At 39.5% G+C, this 24,284-nt stretch overlaps 1 protein-coding gene across 4 annotated transcripts in view; it reads right to left on the bottom strand.

Annotated features, from left to right (window-relative positions):
- Positions 1-1,116: 1,116 nt before the first annotated feature.
- Positions 1,117-24,284, bottom strand: part of c17h18orf25 (chromosome 17 C18orf25 homolog) — a 52,023-nt gene continuing 28,855 nt past the window's right edge. Inside the window, exons 3-5 of one of the 4 annotated variants that reach the window (XM_034191649.1) lie at positions 4,332-4,502; positions 3,818-3,935; positions 1,117-2,093 (exon numbers count right to left, since the gene is read on the bottom strand). In XM_034191649.1, coding sequence (XP_034047540.1) covers positions 1,904-2,093; positions 3,818-3,935; positions 4,332-4,502 — 479 coding nt within the window. In that variant the 3' untranslated portion in view covers positions 1,117-1,903. Of the gene's footprint in view, positions 2,094-3,817; positions 3,936-4,331; positions 4,503-7,299; positions 8,848-24,284 lie in introns of those variants that run through there. The other 3 variants (XM_034191646.1, XM_034191651.1, XM_034191650.1) reach the window with 3 other exon arrangements.

Below are 24,284 nucleotides of genomic sequence, written 5' to 3' on the forward strand. Positions count from 1 at the left end.
CTGCAGCCTGGGGGATCAGCAGCCATGTCACACCGACCTGAAACTTTAACGCTTTTAAAATACAGCCTGTGAGCACACAACACAGACTACCTACGTCGTCATCAAGGGAAACGCGAGGTATAACTGAAAGGAAAATATTGCAGTTGTAAAAAAAAAAAAAAATCCCTTACATTTCCGCCTGTAATCGAAGTGCTATGTCATTATTTTTAAAAATAAACTCAGTGGCGGGCACAGTTAAGATAATCAATTAGCAACAAATGAACAAAACTATGTTTTTCATTAGCAGATTAGCTTTTCAAAACCATGCAGGCCAGTTCGTTTCGACTAAATTTTGTTCCATGAACTTCAAGTTAGCTAGCTTTTTTCTTTTTAAGTTTAACAATCCATAACATTGCTGTTGGAGCTCATACACTACTGCAGCAACCAAAACTGACACATTGCGTGAAAGCAAAAAGCATAATCCCAAGGAGATAGAGGAGCAGGAACTCAAGGCAGAGTAAATGCATTAATTAGGTCATTAAAATGATTTTCCGTGGTGTATTTTTACTTCTTAATATTTCTTATCCCTTTAATACTTTCTGGACTGCGAATAAACTATATTGAATGTAAACTACTGCTTATCATTTTGTTCATTTAATTATTATATATGAAACCTTTTTGGGATCTTCCATGTTTACACTTCAGTATATTAGAATTTCAGATGTTTAGGTCTGTTTTCTGACCCAAAAAAAAAAAAACAAAAAACAAAAAAACAAAAAGCAAACAAACAAAATTAGAGTGCCAATGGCCCTGTGGGTTACCAGCTCACTTAAAGCCCAAGGCAAAATGGCCATTTTCAGCATAAAAATGGCCGCCATTTCCAAACGAATGAATCTACGCAAATAATTTTGGGATGGGAACAATGTCAATGACCAATATTGTGCTCATGTTAAATGAAAAGGAACGTTGTCAGACAGTTTTTGAGAAAGTTGGTCCCAAAAACCCAAATTGGCTGTTTTCTGCATAAAAATGGCCACCATTTCCAAACAAACAAACCTATGACTAATTTTTTGACGTGAAATATGTCAACAACCCATATTATGCCCTTGACAAATTAGAAAAAAAAAACCACTTGCAGACCGTTTTTGTGCTTTATGTGCTCAAAATGACTATTTTAGGCATAAAAATGGCCACTATTTCCGGAAGAAGTTGTTTTTGTCCATTCAGCTGCTCACGTTTTGTGTCACCACAGCGGATACAGCCAGATCCGCACAGGTAGTTAGCACACGTTTTACGCCTGATGCCCTTCCTGACGCAACTCCAGTTTTACCTGGAGAGAAACACACAGCCGTTGGTGTTCCAACGTCTCCCATCCAAGTACTAACCAGGTCCCGCACTGCTTAGCTTCTGAGATCTGAAGGGATCAAGCTGACACGGAACAGATTGGCTGCGCTATTTCCGAAAGAACAAATCTACAAATATGATTTTTAGATGGGAACAATGGCAACGACCTGTATTATGCCCTTGCAAGGGCACGACATAGGGTTAGCAGCTTATCAGCTGGTAACCCAAAACAACCCCCCAACAAGCCAAAGCTCAGTTCATACAGCTAAATGTTTTAGTGGTTTCTCAATTTAGCATGATCGCAGCTAACTTTTCAGTTAGTGAATTAGCGGTTGTCGAAGCCAACTTTTAGATTAGCTGTGCCCACCACTGACTAAATCCATATGACAAGGAGATTAACTTCTGTTGAACAGCTTTGTTACACAAGAGTGTTCAACCTTTAAGTTAAAAACAGTACTTCAAAGCAGGAAGAGAACATGACTGGTTACAGGCGAAGTTGTAACAATAAGCGGGTTTTCAAACTCAAAGTGGAGGCGAGCCCAGAGGTGGGAGAGGGAAGGGTCTTCAGTGTACAAGTTCTTTAAAGCACGTATTTGTGCCCTATGTCCTCGTCCAGTGTCAGGTCCACGACCTCAGGAGGGGACACCCAGTTGGGTTGAGGGGACACAGTAGTCCACAGCTGTGGCTGATTTGTGCTGTTTAATTGCTCCACAGAACTTGTCTTCCAGGAGGACAAACTCTTAATCACCCCTCCACATGGATGTGCACATCTGCAGTTCAAAAGAAATGGCAACAAAAACATGTGAATTGCACATTAAACATATATACAGTCAGGCCTGTGAGTATTTTGCCTCTTTACACCACCAGTCAACTTCTTATTGCGTACATTTAGAGGTTTAATTCAAGAGGTTGAACAAAAACAATGCATTATTTGTATACACAGTCCTCACATTTACAGAGGCCTTAACTGAACAAACTAAACATCAGGAATTTATTTTAGTTTTGTTAAAATAAAAATCATCACTTTTACAGCCAGTTTTCTTTAGACAGGTCAGGGGATGGATATGTGAATATATCCATGTCACTGATGATGTCTCAGTCTTCATTTACCTCACTCATTAGCAACATTATTTATCCAGCTTCATGGTGCAGTGGCACAGAGCATTTTCAACTACAGCACACCCAAGTATAGATTTGATCTATTTTCTTGGAGGAAAATCCATTTCTGTTCAACTTTGCCAAGAAATGGAACTGGTGGTTCAACAAACAAAACCTGCACTATGCGCAGTTGCCCCAGTCGCAGCTGAAGAAGCTTCAGAACTTCTATCCTACCTGAGAACGGCCTACTCCAGACAGATTCACCATACAGTAACCATACTGTTTGGAATTCCTAATGATTGATTAAAAAGAAACTCAAGATATATTAAGTGACTAAGAAATGTTGATTTATCCATACTGAATTGAAACTGGCTGTAAAAATGACAACTTCCATTGCTAACAATTATATTTAGATTGTCCAATTAATTATGGACTTGTAAAAATTAAAGCTAAAAATCGACACTTTAAGCACATCTTGTTTCATTTCAACTCCACTGTGATGGTGTACAAAGGCACTGTGCAGAAATCTCAGCCATGTCAACAAAAAATAAAAAAATATTCATAAAACAAAGATCCTTCCAAGTATAATGATTGTTTTAAAGTATTAAATAATTTGCAATAAACTAGGGATGCACAGAAACCCAGATAGACTTTGCTTCTGCTTAAGAACTGTGTCTTTTTAATTTTGTGACAAACTGAACAACAGCAATCAGTGTAAAATATTATATCCTGTGTCCACTGTGATGATGTCTGGCTGCCTCTCTACGAAATACAAGGAGCAGCTTTCATTGCCATGAACAGTTTCATCTCTAAATAAACACTGATCTTTAGATGCAACTTGAACTTACAAAATTACTGTTGTGGCACATTGCGATAAAAAAAAAGAAGCTGTTAAGAGTTGGTAATAGTCATACTCACAATGGTTTTGCCACAGCATAGCAACAGGGTGTTACAATAATAGCTGGACAATGATCTTGATAAAAAAAAAAAAAGAATACAATTATAAAATATGAGTCGAGGTCCCAATACGAGTCAGGATTAGAACATCTCTGATGCTAAGCCATAAAGAATGAATTAAATAAACATTGTATGACTATCCTTTTATCTGTCAAACAGATAAAAGGATGGGATAAGACATTATTCATTATTATTCCATCTGCTGTATTTGTGGAATAATTTGGGGCTGTAGCCTTATTTTCTTAATCAAAAACAGTCTTACTTTCTTTAATTAAAAGAAACATTGTTTTTAATATTCGGAAATGCCACATTTTGTGTTTTAATAATATCTATACACACACACACACACACACACACACACACACACACCACTGTACAGCACTGTGATTATATAATTACTACTGAATTGCAAATTTCCCAGCTATATGGAAGTTTTTACCTCGTTTTTTCCTGCACCCCGACTATTTCCACTTCACTGTCAGAGGAGTCGATGTTAATGTTAATCTGGCCCTTGTGTTGAGCAGCCTCCTTGTTCGACAGGTCTGCCTCCACGTGGCCTGAAATAAAAGCACAGTCACACATTTTGAGGAAAACCAGAGTAATGGAGGGCTTCAGGTCTGCAGCTGCTTTGACACAAAGACAAAACGACGGCTCCGACCCCTTTCTGATTAGCATGGATTAACACTTAGGGGGAAGAAAAAAAAGGTGTGCTTCAGATGTATGCATTGGCAATAGCAGCAAGTCACTTGTAAGAGGTAATTTTTTTTAATAGCGTCAAATACAAGACAGCAGAGTGCTGGCCCAATCCTTCAAAGGATTCTTGATGAGATTAATAGCATCTTTTCCCCCCACATAGCTTGATTGCTGAGTGGTGACACCAATGGCTTTAAATGTCCTGTCTTCACTGAGAGCAGTGGAAATTATCAGTTGGATATTTTGGGTTTGTAACTGACCTGAGAGAGAGCTCAGAGCTCTTATACACCCAGAGTGTGCTGCCATATCCTGGCCTCTGTTCGTTTTTAGCTCACGCTTTATCACCGTGGCCTGGACTGCCTCCACACTCAAACTCTCCTGGTTAGAATCAGTGTCTGAAATATCATAGTGACCCTCTACTGGAGGCCCATCTGCAGAAAACAAAGAAAACACTTTATTATTCAGTTCAAACCTGTGAATAGTAGGAGTCTACGTGGAACATTAAACCTGCCAGCTGCACAAGTAAGAACACTATTATTCCGAAGCTTTACACTAGCAATATTGAGTTCTGTGCGCTAAGAAACATGAAAATAAATAGTTGATTCTTCTGCAGTACACCCACTTATTCTCAAAATCCTGGTGTCAGTGTTGACTAACTGCATGATTTTAGAGTAGCTGTATTTGCAGGCCATTAATAAACATCTTTAAGCAGTGGTTTTTTTTTTCTCTTTTTTTGGTCCATTTATTGCTTTGAAAACCATAAACATTCACATAAAAACTACACTGGAATACAATAATTACAAATCACTTCAAAATAATTTTACCCATTCAACTAAAAGATGTGACTTATTAAAAGGACATAAAACAACGAGTACTCCACAGGACAGCGGGAGCATTTGTTTTTGTTCTACCCTGTAAAAGGAGTCCCTGGGAGAAAAGGAGATCCTGCTGTCCAAACAAGGTGTATGAGAAAAATCATGCAAACAGGATTTCCAACACAAGGGCACCGCCTGCAAATAAACAATGGGCAAGTTCCAGGCTTACCAGAGACACTAAGCACTTGTTAGTGTGAGGCTAGAAAAAGAACAAATGTAAACCAGGATAGTCTCTTTGGTAACCAATGGACTGTCCTTATTGTTCTTAATGCACAGTTTTCTGATTGTATAAATGAGCCTTACCATGACAAAACAGTTGCTACACCAGTGGATTTAAAGGTAATTTAAGGTTTAGCAAAAACAGGACAGTGTTTCGATCCATTTAAACAAGAATGGCAAATGTAATTATGCAATGTGGGGGTTTGTTGGAGGGGTGGCACACAAATATTCACAAAGTGGAAAATCAAACCATTCATCCTGGAGAAAATAACTAAATCAATTAAAAACAATGTTACCATTTATCAGCATAAGCAAAGCCATACTTTGCATGCATGCTGCTGATCGAAACTAAATTGGCTTTGCACATTCTACGTAGTAATAATCACATGCAAACAGGGAGGGCAAAAAATGCTTTCAGCTTTAAAGTTAGCTGATAGTCATAGGGCTTCATACACAAACAACACACTTAAAAAAAAAAACTAACTATGAATGATACTGGACCAACAAGGTTCCTTCATTAATGATTGCGAAATGTTTGTCATGAGAGAAAGTAATTTGACAATATGTTTTCATCTCAAAGACCACAGGATGTGAACAAGAGAAGGCCACTTGATCACCCAGATCAGTCTGGTTTAACAGATTTGGGACTTGATAAACATTATTATTACTGCATCTGGATTCAAGTTGTGTAACTATTTGTAGGGGTGGGCGATATGACCTAAAATTAATATAATGGTATTTTTTCAGTTTTTGGACAGGACTAGTTTTGCAGTGTTATCTTATTTGAAAAAGAGTTTAATAATATTTCAATTTCAAATCTGCTCCTTCAAAGTTATCATCTGGATGAGAAACCTCATGAATCAAAGATTTTTTTTTTAACAGTTTTAAATGTTGAACAAATCTGTGACTGTGTTTAATGAACGAGTATGCGCAAAAGTCCCCGGTTCACACAACAGAATCACAATTTAAACATTTCCATGACTGCTAATGAACTTCTTCATATGAAAATGATTTCATAGCTAGTGACAGCTACAAGATTGGGGCAGATCGGTCGGTGATCATCACAGCCTCAGCTCTGCAGTGTTGATTTCCAAATTAACTGATTTTTTTTAAATGTCATTTTTCCTTATTTCTTCATAGTGCAGCAGATAACTGAAACAATCATGCAAATGGTGATTAAAGCATCAAATTCGGTGGAAATACTTGTTAGACACTCCTCTTTTGAAAAAAACAGATTGGCCACTTGACTTTTCAATCGGTGTTCAGGTAGGGGTCAATTGAAGAATTACACAGAGGTCAAAATTAAAAGATGCTCCAATCATATTGAAAAATATTCCACATTATTTGTCTGATCATAAGGATTCCAAAAAGGCATAGTTTAGACTATCTGTGACTGAATTGGAGTCACGGGATAAAAACAGCAAGAATGGTGACAAAGGTCAGTGTCATTTTGTACAGGGGTCAAGTTGCTCTAATTTTGGTCAAAAGTGATGCAAATTATTGGTTGAGTTAATAGGATTAATAAATGGAATAGTGATGACAGTGTTGAATGCTTGGTCTCCAAAGTAAAGGTCAAACAAGGTCTACGTCTATTGGATTCTATGACATGACATATGTTACCCCGTAACGTGATAAGTAAGGATGATACATGGTCCAAACTATTCCTTTTTAAAACTGTTAACTCAACTAGTAATTTGCATCACTTTTTAACAAAATTGGAGCAACTTTAACTTTTCACCCCTGTACAAAATTAAACTGACCTTTGTCACCATTCTTGCTGTTTTTATCCCGTGACTCCAGAGAATTCAGTCACACATAGTCCAAATTATACCTTTTAGGAATCTTTATGATCAGGCAAATAATGTGGAATATTTTTCAATATGATTGGAGCATCTTTTTATTTTGACCTCTGTGTAATTCTTCAATTGACCAATGATTGAAAATTCAAGTGGCCAATCGTTTTTTTCAAAAGACGATTGTCTGAGGAGTATTTATGCTGAATTTGATGCTTTTATAACCATTTGCATATTCTCTTATCCATTGCACTATCAGTGTTATTTTCATTGGCATCATTAAAAAAAATCTTTCTGGTTTGAGAGGGGTGTTCTTGTTGGCCTGATTCCTCAACGAGTTGATGATATTGCTCAATCCAAATTGCAGTGCAATATCACAACAGTGATGATGACATCTGTGTACCACCCACCCCTAAATATTACTACAATGGCTGTGGTTTCAGGTTAAAGTCAACCTGGGGAACGCAGGCCAAGAAACAGATCACTGCAATCAATGACGAACAAATTAGAAGGGAGATTTGAGGCTCTTGACATTGCATCAAAAAACTTAACTGGTGCCATAAACTGCAGACAGGCTACTTGAAACACAGACATGCACATATACCCAAAAACCCATTGGGAGTTATTTCCCCATCACTAGTTTAATTTGTTACTGCACAAAAGGCAGCAATAGCAGCGAACGCAACAGATAAGCAAATGCACACACACAAAGGTAACCATCTAAATTAAGTAGGTAATTAATGATTCTGTGGATTATTATATTGCATTTATATTTATACATGTACATTTGCAGGCAAAACTAGTTAAATGTTTAGATGTTAGTAAAGCTATACCACCAAATTATAGGTTGTCATGAAACTCTATTTATAAACTAAGTACAAACATAGTTCAGGGGACAGTGGGTAGTGTACAGTGTTGAACCTTAATCCTAAAGAAACAGTGATGTATGTATCATTCTTGTGAATTCAAAATGACAAGGCACATGCTATTACAGAGCAGCACACCTCACATTGTAACAATGCTTACCCATGTGCCCCAATGCTCATTTTGTCTGAATGATACAAACATCTTACTTTGTATGTCAATCTATAAATTAAAAAAAGGAAAAAAAAAAAAAAAAGATCCACACAACAAGCAAAAGAACAAGAGCCCTGACTTAAACTGGTTCAAAGAAATATGTCCCATATTTATGTCACACAGAAGGTGAGTTAAATTATTCAGAATGTCAAATCTCACAGTGTTTCCGTGCCAGAAGGTGCACTGGGCCTCAAGTCTGCAGAGTCCGGAAGTAATTTCAATGACCAGCTCAGGCCCAGTAGTACTTGATAATGTATCAGGTTGATAAAACTGAGCTTGCACCACTAACCTACAAATATCCATATTCATGCTTTGTGTCTCAACTAGTTCTATAGTGTAAGATTAAAGTGTGTAACTTCACCAAGAAAAAAAAATCTAAACATTCAAGAGACTGGGGTCTGGAACGCTGAGATTTCCATTCTGGTTGACAACCTCAGGTAGGATGTTGTTGTTTATTGGGGTGGGAGTGAGACTGTTGTTGTCTCTTGCCAGCATGTAGGCAGCCATAGTCTCTGCAGACTCTGACGATGGTAAAAATGAACTGGGAGGGGAAGGGCGTGTCCCTTGGGACGGATGCTGCCCCTCTGGGGCATCACTTGAGCGTTTGGAAGAGTCGTTGTCAGAGTCAAGGTGTGCGAGCTTTTCCATCCAGACGCGGAAGCGCTCTTCAGTCTGGCGCTGCATCACAGCAAAACGTGTCATGGCCTCCTCCAGAACACTGCCGATGCTGTTCCTGTCCCACGAGCCGCTGTCCAGCAACCCATGAATCTGGGCGCCCACTCTGGATCTCTCCGATGCCCGTCTGAAGCCAGCTTTAAAGACATTGAGGCCAAGCCATAAGAAAATACAGTAGCACTGTCATGCTTTGGAGGTGGACTTTTGCATTAAAGAGAAATGACAGTTTGTTTTTGGTTATGTGCAGATCGACTTTCATGCTGATGGACTACGTCATGCACTTGTAGCACTGAAATCTAAGTACTGAATGTAAAAATGACTAAACATTTAATGTTCTACAGATTCCTCAAAGAAGGTAACTGGATGAGTCGGGTGACTGATTCAGGGGCAGTGGTTTGGAAAATGTGTTAACTGGTTAGACTTCAGACAACCAAAATAAAAACAAAGAACTTTCCAATGTACAATGTAGGGCAACAGATATGACAAACTTCACCTATCTATAACAAAAGTGTTAATGTGAGACCAACAGATGCTCTAATGCTCTTCAACAACAACAACAGAAAGTATGATTAAATAAACTAGTTTCACTTGGAAAAACACACACACACACACACACACACACACACACACACACACACACACACACACACACACACACACACACACACACACACACACACACACACACACACACACACACACACACACACACACAAATTAACACTCAACACAAACGAGCTCCAACAGACCACTCTAGCAGGTTATATCGGAGGCGCTGATTTTGAAGTAAACCTTTTTATTCTAGCAGCAGTCCTCAGACTGCTCTCTTAGTCCTGTTGCAGTACAAGCCTTAAAAGAAATTTATGCTTTCCTTTGCTTCAAATAAGCACAATGTCTGTTTCTAAGGGACGGCGCATGTTGATTATGCTTCTTACCGGCCAGTCAGGGGGCACTTTCTATGTATCTATCCCCGCTCCACCATCTTGTCTATGTTTTAATTCTGCTATGGAATCAGTGAAATCACCTGGTAGAGTGTGGGTGGTTGCAAAGAAAACTGCACCCTCTCGGCCCTTTCTGGAATGAGTTGAATACCCCTGTCCTAGGGGTTCGCTGCCGCCCACCAAGAGCAAAGGTCTGCTTTTGAAGATATTTTTGCATGTACTACTACTGCTATTAATAATAAAGATAAAATGTATTTTTAACACCTAAATTTTATTCAATCAACAATACTTTGTATTCTCATTTTACTATAAACAAGTGGCTCCCAGTTCATGGTGACAGAGTTGCGTTAATTTTGTAGATTAAGTGCCCAATACGAAAAATCCAAAATATTATGGTCATCCCCCAAATAGTTTTCTTTTGAGAAGGGTTGGAAAAGGGGGAGTTGACATTTTTTGGGGTGCCGACACCTATTTCCTAGCCAACTTTGAAGGGTCATATCTCTAAAAGTATAGTCCATTTTAAAGCTTGGTTATATTTGGTTTATATGGTGCATAGTATCCTTGGAAAGCTTGGTGCTTTTGTTGGCTACCCAGGTTAAAATAAAGACCTTTACTACACTCAACAAAAATCTAAACGCAACACTTTTGGTTTTGCTCCCATTTTGTATGAGATGAACTCAAAGATCTAAAACTTTTTCCACATACACAATATCACCATTTCCCTCAAATATTGTTCACAAACCAGTCAAAATCTGTGATAGTGAGCACTTCTCCTTTGCTGAGATAATCCATCCCACCTCACAGGTGTGCCATATCAAGATGCTGATTAGACACCATGATTAGTGCACAGGTGTGCCTTAGACTGCCCACAATAAAAGGCCACTCTGAAAGGTGCAGTTTTATCACACAGCACAATGCCACAGATGTCGCAAGATTTGAGGGAGCGTGCAATTGGCATGCTGACAGCAGGAATGTCAACCAGAGCTGTTGCTCGTGTATTGAATGTTCATTTCTCTACCATAAGCCGTCTCCAAAGGCGTTTCAGAGAATTTGGCAGTACATCCAACCAGCCTCACAACCGCAGACCACGTGTAACCACACCAGGTCAGGACCTCCACATCCAGCATGTTCACCTCCAAGATCGTCTGAGACCAGCCACTCGGACAGCTGCTGAAACAATCGGTTGCATAACCAAAGAATTTCTGCACAAACTGTCAGAAACCGTCTCAGGGAAGCTCATCTGCATACTCGTCGTCCTCATCGGGGTCTCGACCTGACTCCAGTTCGTCGTCGTAACCGACTTGAGTGGGCAAATGCTCACATTCGCTGGTGTTTGGCACGTTGGAGAGGTGTTCTCTTCACGGATGAATCCCGGTTCACAATGTTCAGGGCAGATGGCAGACAGCGTGTGTGGCGTCGTGTGGGTGAGTGGTTTTCTGATGTCAGTATTGTGGATCGAGTGGCCCATGGTGGCGGTGGGGTTATGGTATGGGCAGGTGTCTGTTATGGACGAAGAACACAGGTGAATTTTATTGATGGCATTGTGAATGCACAGAGATACCGTGACGAGATCCTGAGGCCCATTGTTGTGCCATACATCCAAGAACATCACCTCATGTTGCAGCAGGCTAATGCACGGCCCCATGTTGCAAGGATCTGTACACAATTCTTGGACGCTGAAAATGTCCCAGCTCTTGCATGGCCGGCATACTCACCGGACATGTCACCCATTGAGCATGTTTGGGATGCTCTGGACCGGCATATACGACAGCGTGTACCAGTTCCTGCCAATATCCAGCAACTTTGCACAGCCATTGAAGAGGAGTGGACCAACATTCCACGGGCCACAATTGACAACCTGATCAACTCTATGCGAAGGAGATGTGTTGCACTGCATGAGGCAAATGGTGGTCACACCAGATACTGACTGGTATCCCCCCCAATAAAACAAAACTGCACCTTTCAGAGTGGCCTTTTATTGTGGACAGTCTAAGGCATACCTGTGCACTAATCATGGTGTCTAATCAGCATCTTGATATGGCACACCTGTGAGGTGGGATGGATTATGTCAGCAAAGGAGAAGTGCTCACTATCACAGATTTAGACTGGTTTGTGAACAATATTTGAGGGAAATGGTGATATTGTGTATGTGGAAAAAGTTTTAGATCTTTGAGTTCATGTCATACAAAATGGGAGCAAAACCAAAACTGTTGCGTTGATATTTTTGTTGAATATATATATATATATATATATATATATATATTTTTTTTTTTTTTTTTTTTTTTTTTAACTAGACTATGATTCAGCAAAGTGTAGCAAAGCTGTTCACATTTTTAGCCAAAGACATTTCACGTTTTCCGTTGCTTGTCATCATAACATCACATCTAAATTGTACAATACAAGATCAAATGAATTGGAAAGAAAAAAAGGTAAATTTCTGTCATGTATTTTGTGGTAAAATATGCCAAAATGCAGGGAAGGACAACTGCAATGCAGACCCCCAGTTGCACCTGACTTGCTTGCAAATCCACACCTCCCTCTTACAAAATCTTGGGTCTGCCCCTGCTTATCCTGGTAAACCAAACCCATTCATTTTGCAAATGTTTTTGCTTTTAATTCTCAGAATTAGTCTGCATATCCTGGGCTAGAATTAGCCATATTTTCAGCTGTCATCCGTGCACAGGGCTGCTATAATTTATACAGATATAGTGATCAGATAATTTGATTTTCACAATAATTTCATTGTCGCGTCTATCATCACCTGTCTGTGTCATCATGTACTTTTATTGTGGACAGTCTAAGGCACGCCTGTGCACTAATCATGGTGTCTAATCAGCACCTTGATATGGCACACCTGTGAGGTGGGATGGATTATCTCAGCAAAGGAGAAGTGCTCACTATCACAGATTTAGACTGGTTTGTGAACAATATTTGAGGGAAATGGTGATATTGTGTATGTGGAAAAAGTTTTAGATCTTTGAGTTCATGTCATACAAAATGGGAGCAAAACCAAAAGTGTTGCGTTTATATTTTTGTTGAGTGTATATATATATATAAAGTTATGGATGTTCAAAAAAATAAAATACATTTTCCAAGTTCTTGCTCAACACACGTCTCTTGAAATAACGTGGGTTTCACAGTTTCACCCGATGACAATTTTCATGCCCAAAAAAGTATACTGAATAACCTAAAGAAAACGTGGCTCAAAGTGGGTCCAACTTCCAAAAAACCCTTATATTGGGCTTTAATGTGTCAGTAAGTAAAAGGTTTAATTTGGATTAAAACTGTGATTTAATTTAGCCCACATGCAGATGTGAGCCAAACCCCACTTTCAATCCAGCATTCATTCCTGAAAATATCAGGATTTTTTTTTTATAATACAAATGACATTGTGCAGATTTCTTTCATGCATTCACAAAAGGCTTCCCATCAGAAATGGGCCAGGCAGCAGAATGAGGTACTGAGAGTGAAGCTCATTAAACAGCACATTTCAACTAGAAGGAATGATCATTTGAATAAGATTTTTGGCCCACAGGTAATGTCAATATTAACCTTTTCCTGTCTGATTTGTGTACTCTATACTACCAGACAGAAGACACCACAGTTCATACTTTCAAACCATTTATTGTGCAAATTATTTCGTTTTTGTTTTTAAATTACATCAAAAAGAATGGCCAACATCATCTTCAATACTCTAAGGGAACTTTAATTATGAAGGAAAAAAAAAAGCCCATTCATAAATATGAACCTTGAAGTCGGTGTTAAATCCATTTTTGACGATACAAAACTTAACACTTTCAAACATAACATTCATATTCTGTTACTCTACTTAAAACTGCACTCTCAAGTATAGAATGGTCAGTCATCATATGGTGGAGGGAGAGAGGGCATCTTCAAGACCTGGTGTTCTTGCAGGCACATTTGTAGCCCTTGGTGAGACTATGGCTGAGGAAGAAGTGACTGGATTAGACTGTGACGGGCACTGGGTTAGCTGGAAATGCTTTTAGTGATGTGCAAAAACGGTTGTTTTGGAATGAAGGCAGTGGCATATTCTGAAAATGGCTGGAGTTCTGGTGTAACAGGTTGCACAAAGAATGACATGTTCTGTTCATGTGCATGTTGTGCAGCCTACTGAGTGCTTCGTATTGCAGTCAATAGTAGAATTATCAGACAAAACTGGTATACAAGTATGCAAATGAGCACTGACAAAAAATAAAGCTCAAATGTATTAATGGGATGCATAGCAAAACAGTAAGATTGTTCATGAAATAAATCTGACTTGTCACGAGGAACTAGACACTGATAGTTATTGCGGTAAGTGCAGTACAATGCGTCCTGAAAGTATTCACAGTGCTTAACTTTTTCCACATTTTATGTTACAGCCTTATTCCAGAAAGAATGAGGTTAATTTTTTTCTTCAAAATTCCACAAAAAATACCCCATAATGACAATGTGAGAAAACTTCATTTTAATTGGTTGCTAATTTCTTAAAAACAAAACTAAGAAATCACATGTACATAAGTACGACCCCAACTCCAATTAAGTTGGGACGTTGTGTAAAATATAAATAAAATCAGAATACAATGACTTGTAAATCCTCTTCAACTTCAATTCAATTGAATACATCACAAAACAAGATATTTAATGTTCAAACTGATAAACCTTATTGTTTTTGTGCAAATATTTGCTCATTTTGAAATGGATGCCTGCAACACATTTCAAAAGAGCTGTGACAGTGGTATGTTTACCACTGTGTTACATCACCTTTCCTTCTAACAACACTCAATAAGTGTTTGGGAACTCAGGACACTAATTGTTGAAGCTTTGTAGGTGGAATTCTTTCCCATTCTTGCTTGATGTGGAACTTCAATCTGGATGGTCTTTTTCCTCTTTTGTCCAGAGAACACGATGTCCATGATTTCCAAAAACAATTTGAAATGTGGACTCTTCAGACCACAGCACACTTTTCCACTTTGCGTTCGTCCTTTTCAAATGAGCTCAGGCCTAGAGAAGGCAGCGGCGTTTCTGGATGTTGTTGATGGCTGGCTTTCGCGTTGCATGGTAGAGGTTTAACTTGCACTTGTAGATGTAGCGACCATCTGTGTTAACTGACAATGGTTTTCTGAAGTGTTCCTGAGCCCAAACGATAAGATCGTTTACACAATGTCGGTTTTTAATGCAGTGCTGCCTGAGGGATCGAAGGTCACGGGCATTCAATGCTGGTTTTCGCATTGCTGCTTACATGTATAAAGTTCTCCAGATTCTCTGAATCTTCTGATTATGGACTGTAGATGATGGAATCTCTAAATTCCTTGCAACTGAACGTTGAGAAACATTCTTAATCTGTTGGACTATTTTTTTCTTGCAGTTGTTCACAAAGTGGTGATCGTCGCCCCATCTTTGCTTGTGATCGGCTGAGCCTTTTGGGGATGTTCCTTTTATACCCAATCATGACACTCACCTGATTCCAATTAACCTGTTCATCTGTTCTTTGAGCATTCATCAACTTTCCCCAGTCTTTTGTTGCCACTGTCCCAACTTTCTGAAATGTTGCAGGCATCCATTTCAAATTGAGCAAATATTTGCATAAAAACAATAAGATTATCAGTGTGAACATTAAATATCTTGTCTTTGTGGTGTATTCAATTGAATATAGGTTGAAGAGGTTTTGCAAATCATTGTATTCTGTTTTTATTTATATTTCACACAACATTCCAACTTCATTGGAATTGGGGTTGTATTCACAGCCTCTGCTATGAAGCTCAAAACTGAGCTCAGGTACATTCTGTTTCCACTGATCATCCTTGAGATGTTTCTACAGCTTAATTTAAGTTCACCTGGGGTAAATTCGGTTGATTGAACATGATTTGGAAAGACACACTTGTCTACATATAACGTCCCACATTTGACAGTGCATGTCAGAGCACAAACCAAGCAAGAAGTCAAAGGAATTGTCTGTAGACCAAGACAGGATTGTCGAGGCACAAATCTGGGGAAGGGTATAGAAACATTTCTGCTGCTTTGAAGGCCCCAATGAGCATAGTGGCCTCCATCATCTGTAAATGGAAGATGCTCAGATAGGCCAAGACTAAACTGAGCACAACCTGATGGAGCTTGTGAGGTGCTGCAAAGAGGAATGGGCAAAACTGCACAAAGATAGGTGCGTCAAGCTGTTGGCATCATATTCAAGAAGACGTGAGGCTGTAATTACTGTCAAATTTGTATCAACAAAGTATTGAGCAAAGGGTGTGAATACTTACATACAAGGTCTATTAGAAAAGAAACCGATCGTTTTATTTTTTTTTAAAACTATATGGATTTGATTCATGTGTTTTTACGTCGGCCAAGCTTGAACCTTCGTGCGCATGCGTGAGTTTTTCCATGCCTGTCGGTGACGTCATTCGCCTGTGAGCACGCCTTGTGGGAGGAGTGGTCCAGCCCCCTCGTCGGAATTCCTTTGTCTGAGAAGTTGCTGAGAGACTGGCGCTGTGCTTCATCAAAATTTTTTCCAAAACTGAGGCACATCCGAGTGGACACCATTCGAGAAATTAAGATGGTTTTCGGTGAAAATTTTAACGGCTGATGAGAGATTTTGGATTGTTTCTATTGCTGTAAGGACTTCCCACAGAGCGGGACGTCTCGCAGCGCTCCGAGGCGACGTCGTCATCCTGTTTCAAGCTGAAAACCTCCAAATTTAAGCCTCTGTTGACCCAGGACGTCGTGAGAAACCTGAATTCCCGCCACAGGAAAAACACCTCCGTTGGAAGCCTTAAGGACAAGTTGGAACATGCCCTGCTGTTAAACAATTTCTCAGATACTCACTCAACTGAAAGCCACCAAAAGCCGCCTGGATTTTACAAATGGTTATCAACACGGAGGTGTTTTTCCTGTGGTGGGTGTGCCGCGCCGGCTGCAAGCCCGACGCGCCAATCCGTCTGCACGTCTTTCATTAAAAAAATCTCCTTTAACAGTGGAATGTCCGGATAAACTGCTGATCCCGACCTCTTCTGAAAGTTCTCTGTTCTCTCACGATGTCCTGGGTCAACAGAGGCTTAAATTTGGAGGTTTTCAGCTTGAAACAGGATGACGACGTCACCTCGGAGCACTGCGCGACGTCCCGCTCCGTGGGAAGTCCTTACAGCGATAGAAACAATCCAAAATCTCTCAGCCGTTAAAATTTTCACCGAAAACCAGCTTAATTTGTCGAATGGTGTCCACTCGGATGTGCCTCACAGTTTTGGAAAAAATTTTGATGAAGCACAGCGCCAGTCTCTCAGCAACTTCTCAAAGGAATTCCGTCGAGGGGGCTGGACCACTCCTCCCACAAGGTGTACTCACAGGCGAATGACATCACCGACAGGCGTGAAAAAACTCTCGCATGCCCACGAGGGTTCAAGCTTGGTTGATGTAATCACACGTGATTCAAATCCATGTTTTTTTTTTTTTTTAAATAAGGTCGGATACTTTTCTAATAGACCTCGTACATGTGATTTCTTAGTCTTTTATTTTTAATAAATTTGAAAAATTCAAAAAAGCAAGCCTTTTTCATGTTGTCATTATGGGGTGTTGCGAGTAGAATTTTGAGGGAAAAACTAATTTACTCCATTTTTCAATAAGAATGTAACATAAGATGTGGAAAAAGTGAAGCGCTGCAAATACTTTCCAGATGCACTCTATGTCTTTGCTAATGCTTTTAACAGCCCATTACAGTCTGCTGATGCTTCTGAGGAGGCTGTGGATCCTGACGAGCTTGAGGATGCAGATGTGAGAACAGGGCTTGGTGACCTTGCTGCTGTCTCCACATCACTGTGCAAAGGTTCAACTAGAGAAAAAAATAATACTTTCAGCCAACAATGAAAGAGGGCTTTCACTGTACCAAAAATTAAGTTGTTAATGCAAATGCCAGTGAAATTGCAGGGTACCAAATTCAATACCATGTGGGGGAATTTAATAAATAAGTATGTTAATGGAAGTGCTGTCTGCATCTTAACCATTCAGAATTACAACTTAATTATTTTGATAAGATTGTATGACAGACACATAAATAATGCCAAAACTACAGCAAAGTGCGAGTTGACTGAGTTATCTCGACAATTAAGTCAAAAATAAAAATGGCTGAACTCCAAATTATTTGAACAGCACATCAATTTCAATTCAATTTCAATTTATTTTCATTTATATAGCGCCAAATCACAACAGAGTTGCCTCAAAGCGCTTCACACAGGTAAGGTCTAACCTTACCAACCCCCAGAGCAACAGTGGTAAGGAAAAACTCCCTCTGAGGAAGAAACCTCAAGCAGACCAGACTCAAAGGGGTGACCCTCTGCTTGGGCCATGCTACAGACATAAATTACAGAACAAATTCACAGAACAATTCATGGACAAATATATAAGAAATGCTATTGGTGCACAGGACAGGAAGATCACCAACACGAATACAACTCCCATCTCTGGATGGAGCTGCACCTTAGAGAAAAAAACAGAATCAGGCATCAGAAAAAAAAAAAAAAACTGTACAATTTGCCAGCATTAAACAAGAAAAAACAGAAATACTGAGGTGATCGCCGGCCACTACCCCTAAACTTCACTAAAAGACCCAGAATTTAGGTGAAGTTGAGACCGCGGCCCGCTGCAATTACTAATAAATTAATTAAGAGTAAAAAGCGTAAAACAAAACTGTACCAGTATGTTAGCCATATGAAAGGGAAAATAAGTGCGTCTTAAGTCTGGACTTGAAAATCTCCACAGAATCTGACTGTTTTATTGACGCAGGGAGATCATTCTAGAGAACAGGGGCACGATAAGAGAAAGCTCTGTGACCTGCAGACTTCTTATTCACCTTAGGGACACAAAGTAGTCCTGCACCCTGAGAACGTAAAGCTGGGGCAGTACGTAAGGTTTAATTAGAGGTGCCAGTCCATGAATAATTTTATAGGTTAGTAGCAGAACCTTAAAATCTGATCTCACTGGGACAGGAAGCCAGTGAAGAGACGCCAAAATGGGTGTAATGTGGTCAAACTTTCTGCTTCTTGTCAAACATCTGGCTGCAGCATTTTGAACCAATTGGAGACCCCTAATGCTAGACTGTGGTAAACCAGAAAATACAACATTGCAGTAGTCCAATCTAGAAGAGATAAATGCATGGATCAGGGTCTCAGCATCAGCCATAGACAGGATGGGACGAATCTTCGCTATATTTCGCAGGTGGAAGAAAGCAGTCCTAGTAATATTTCTAATGTGGAGGCCAAAGGACAACGAAGGATCAAAAATCACCCCAAGGTTCCTCACTTTGTCAGTGTGATGTATGACACACGAATGACAAGCTGGAGCAGCCAGAAGACGTTTGTAGGACACTTGAATTATTGTAGCTCTGACAGTGGAGCAGCTTAGCTAAAATTTCCATAAAAATTGTTCATTTTGTGATAAAAGCATAGAATTTGGCACACATTCTAAATTAACAAATTTTCAGATATGGAGCCATCCTGGAGCTGACCTCCAATGAGTTACAGGGGTCAATAAAGAATTACACAGGGATCAAAATTTAAAAATGCTCCAATCATTTTGAAAACTATACATTTGTCTGATCATAAGTATTCCAAAATATCTGCCCTGCAGAAATAAAAATGTGACGATCTTCACTTAAGACTACTAATCAGCCCCCCCCCCCCCCCCCCCCAAAAAAAAATGATTTCACAATGGCTTCACAGCAGTTAAGCTGTAAGACAAACACTGAGACACTGTATCAAAAGCTTTTCTTTCTTTTTGTGGCTGACCAGTGTCCCTCCATTCAGATTAATTTACACTCAAAGGGAATAATTAGAACACCTGTGTTTTTAAGGTGGAGAATGAAAAATAAAAATTATTCCTCATGAGGCTGTTGTATCCACTTCTATCATCAGTATTTTTTTTTCCTGAAAAGCTGCCACAACATCGTAAGATACCAAAATATTGCAGCAGCTTATTATAAAAATTAAAAGTAAAAAATGAGCTGTGTATACCATGCAGAAAAGATAAATGGCCTGTATTTAATTGTAAATCCAGTTGCATTTGAACATCAAAATTCAGTGACTGAAAGAGGATGCATCAAATGACGGGGATTCCAATAATTTCCAAACCTTAAAAATCAAGCCATGGAAATTCATTACTTTTGTTACCCTTCTAATAAACAAAAAGAAATACTGGTACAAACATTACCTCCTTGGCCAGAGGTAAGTCGGATCACATTTTCCTAATTATGATATTGATATGGTACCAAAGTATCAGTTCTCGTAACATCTCTGAACATATTATAAATAGATCCACAAGATGAAGCAACATTTAACAATATACAAGCGCAAATACTTCTCTCACCTGTATCCTGTGTTTTTGTTGTCAGAGAAAGTATTGCTAACAATTAAAATTCTCTGGTAGTGGTGTCTCCTCTTCAGCCGCTGAGCTGTCCACCAAATTTTCAGAAAACTTTGGCAAGCTGTTCATAAGAAAGGAGGCGTCCTTCACCAGCTCCACTTTTGTTGTTCTCTCCCTGTCTCTCTCTCTCTCATTTTTCCACACAATAACTTCATAAATGTTTTTATTTCTGTAGATGTCTTCCAGGTAGCCTGCACTGATTCATCTCAACAATGCAGAAGGCGGACCACATTAGTCGCACTTACACGGGCACTTTGTTGATCTGACGGAATTCTTTCCAACTGGTGGATCAGATTGTCCTGCCTACGTGAATGTGCCATAAAGTGATCTGCTTGTTATGCAGGTTTACATGCACCATGATTACCATCCCAATCAGTCAACAGAGCAATTCCATAATGCTTTGCGTTGACATCTGCTGTCTGACATGCGCAAATGATGCCAAATTTGAGTTTTACACGGAAGCCGCCGGTATAAACAATTGATTTGTTAGCTGGAGCAATCAAGATTCCGGTCATTCTTTGCACATTTCTTTTGAAACTGCAGCATCAGAGGAACATGCTTTGCGATGTGATGCAGATGTCTGTTACCTTTCCCCTCTCCCAAGTCATCTATGGATGAAAGTCCGAAGCAAGAAATGGTGGGATAAAGTTGTCTCACTTGAATACACAGGTGTTGAATGGAAATAAAACTTTTGAATGAGGTGCCTGTCATTTATGAAACTGTGCACACTAACAGAAAGGTAGATGGCACCTAATGACGTTACCGTGAGGGCTTCCTATCCCGCCAACAATGAGAGTCGCAACTGTGCTACATAAACTTGCCAGCTGTGCGGGGTGCCATGTCATTTCCAATCAATTCAGTGTCCACAAGAACAGAGTAAAGACATTTGTTTACATGTTTTGCAAAGCCATAATGAAAGGACCAATTAAACAGCTAATTTGCGTGCCAAATGACAATGAAGCCTTGGAGATCACCTGGAGCTCTGAGGAAAGACGTCATATCCTTCAAATAATGGGACTAATTGATGGGACACACATCCCAATCCTCCTTCCTTCAGATGGCTACAAGGACTTTGAGAATAGAAAGGGTTGGCCTTCCTATGAACGACAGGGTGTTGTCAACCACAAATTCCGGTAGTTTATTTCTGAACGTGTGTTTTTGTAGTCCCACAAATCATTAACATCACACCTCTTAAGATTTCTACGACTTTTTTTTTTTTTTTTTTTTTATCTGTGGCTTTTGGCTAGAGCCAACAAGATTCATTTTACACAATGAACCACTTCAAAATATGACAAATGAAACAAACCTTGTGTGTGAGGTCTTTTTACATCGCCTACTTAATTTATTCAACTAAAACAAGTTCTGATATTTAGCTTTTAGAGCATCAGTTGCAAAATGCCTGGAAGTGCCCACAATGCCAAAATTTGGTGCCATTCAGCCCTTTTTGAGAGCTCAGCTCCTGCCAAATGGTACCTTCCACACTTTTCCTAAGAGGAAAAAAAAAATGTCATACGACTACACCCTGTGCTTTTTCCCCTTGATTTATTCTTAAGGCTATAATGACTCATTATGCATTAAAAAAAAAAAAATTCAGTTTTAGCGTGTGGAAAAACATTGAGGGAGAAGCTGTACAACTACAAATAATTAGTGATCCTGCCTATCCACTTGACTGGTTGGTGAAAGGCTGCATGAATTGGGATTTTGAAGTCAAGGTGGAGGGTGCTACTGGAGAGAAGCGAATTTCACGTCACCTTTTTGCTAACTGTGATAGCAACTTGCTGTGCACTTCATAACTTAGGGACAACGAAAAGAACAACTGGTAGAACAATGTTGGTCACTTTGTGGGCATCTTTCTGCAGCCAAGACAGAGTAGCAGGACAAGGATGACATTGAAGGTATACATGTCCAATCACTTTCCTCTCTGACATGGTCATCTCCATTAAGAACAACAACAACAAAAAACCTCTAACGTTCTTTGAATTGCATTACTTTGTGAGAAAAAAAAAAAAAAAAAAAAAAAAAATGTATTCACTTAGAGCTTGGCATTACATCTTAAACTGGCATTACTGTGACACCATAAAATAAAACCAAGGCCTAAAGTCAGCTCTTTATGGCATCGCAACAACATACTTTCAGGAGAAAAAAAAAAAAAAAAAAGAACTGGAAGAAACGAAAGATCAGGGCTGTAGTCAAAGTTCCGACTGTTATTTTGATTATTCTGAGTGTAGAGATGTGGCATGTGGTAACCGGGGTTGGGTGGCTCACTGAAACTGGTGATGAAATAGTGGACTTTGTTCATGTAGATATGGAGCTGTTGAGTAGGCTTGAGGAAGGAGAGCCCGAAGACCATCAAACACTTGCCCTAAAAGGCGTTCATTTGAGCGGGTACTTTCTTCCATAAACCTGAAAAGAAACCTCTCCTCTCTTTCCAGACTCCTCTCATGCTGCTGTTGCATATTGTCCAGGAAGGCTCTCTGCTGAGCTGACCAATCACTCAGGAGCTTGGCATATCCAGATGATGGCTTTCGTTCTAAAAAGAATGTAATAACTTCAGCCAGCAAAGAAAAAAAAAAAAATCTTAGTTTTTCTCTTTGTGGATCTTTCACACTCATGTATTATACCAAAGAATCATGCTACTTTTGTACTCAAATATGTTGTAAACCCATCCACATGGGTTTTGATTTCATAAAGCTCTAAACAGGAAAACATAACTGAAATAAATGTATGTTTGTGTCTCAACTGTCTAAAGGGCATTAACTGTCATATTCTGCTGGAATTTTGTAACATTACTTTTTCTAAAAAAAATAAAGCTCTTCAAATAAATAACTAACTACGCAATGACTTTGTATGTTTTTTTGTTTTTTTTTTTTTCTTTTCAACAAGCGCTCCAGGAAATTTCAAGAAATCATCATGGTTTTATTTTGCAGCATACTCACTTGTTTTGGCTGGAGGCTGAGAACAGCCATTCTCCCCAGTGTTGTCTTCAGGATGTGGAGAGCTGATGCCATCAATCTTCTCCGGTGCGCTGTTTGCATCATCTATATGTGAGAGCAGTGGTTAATGTGATATACTCAACTGAACGAGGAAATAGAGTGTTTGCTGACTCATTGACAATTAGCCTTGTGTTCATGCTTTACAGTATCACTCCCGGTTTTCTCCATTGAATCGCACACCTTAATATACTCCGCTAATAACTCACGGTGCAGTGGATTGCTGGCTGCACAGAGGGAGCCTTTCTATGGGAGCTCCGCTACTAAACACCTGGGATAACGTAACATGAATCCCAACATTAACTTGAATTAAATACACACATGTGGCTAACAGTATGTCTCTTAAATAAAAAGAGGAGTGGTGCATTAGCGTAATTTTATCAGGGCTTACCTCCCACACTTTCGGGTGTCTTGGGTGAGCTTTCCTCTGGTGGAAAACCAACATCTACTCCAGTGTCCTCCAAAATGGACAGCGGCCATCCTCCAACTATTTCTTCCATTAATTCATAAAAAGGGAAGTGGGTTGGAGCTGCACCGCTTCTGTTCTTTTAAAGTTTCTCCTTGTAGAAAAAGATCTTCATTGCTTTCCAGCGGTTTTTAATTTGCATTGACCTACTGATTCGGAGCACACACTTGGTTAAACAAGTCTGTATTGCGAACCTTGGAGGTTTTCCACTATTTTAAATTATTTTAATACATTGGAGGAGAGTGGTCTATTGTGAAGTCCAGTTGTGTTTTTCCACCGCCATTTTACTGGACACAGAGCAGGAAGCGTCACGTGGTGATGTGATGCAACAGACACACACAACAAGGTTCCACACAGGTTGGCAAGCTGATCCGCCGTGTAGATGGACCCCGATCGGAATAGAAAGAGGCTTACACCACCTCCTCTGACCGGATCAAAATTTATTTGTTTTTTAATTTCTAATGTAATTTAACCTTTATTTAACCAGGTTAGCTCCATTGAGATCGAGACCTCTTTTGCAAGGTTGATGTGGACAATTAGAAAGTTTCCAATTTGATTAGCTGCATGTCTTTAAATGTGAGGAAACCGGAGCACCTAGAGAAAATCCACACAAACACGGGGAGAACATGCAAACTCCACACAGAAAGGCCACAGGTGGGAATCGATCCCATGACCTTCTTGCTGTGAGGCAACAGCGCTAACCACTAAGCCACCGTGCTACCAAATTTTGATCAGAATAGGCGACTCTAGTCAGACTGAGCCATTTACAT

Source organism: Thalassophryne amazonica, chromosome 17 (genome assembly GCF_902500255.1).
Source record: "Thalassophryne amazonica chromosome 17, fThaAma1.1, whole genome shotgun sequence".
Lineage (NCBI taxonomy): Eukaryota > Metazoa > Chordata > Actinopteri > Batrachoidiformes > Batrachoididae > Thalassophryne > Thalassophryne amazonica.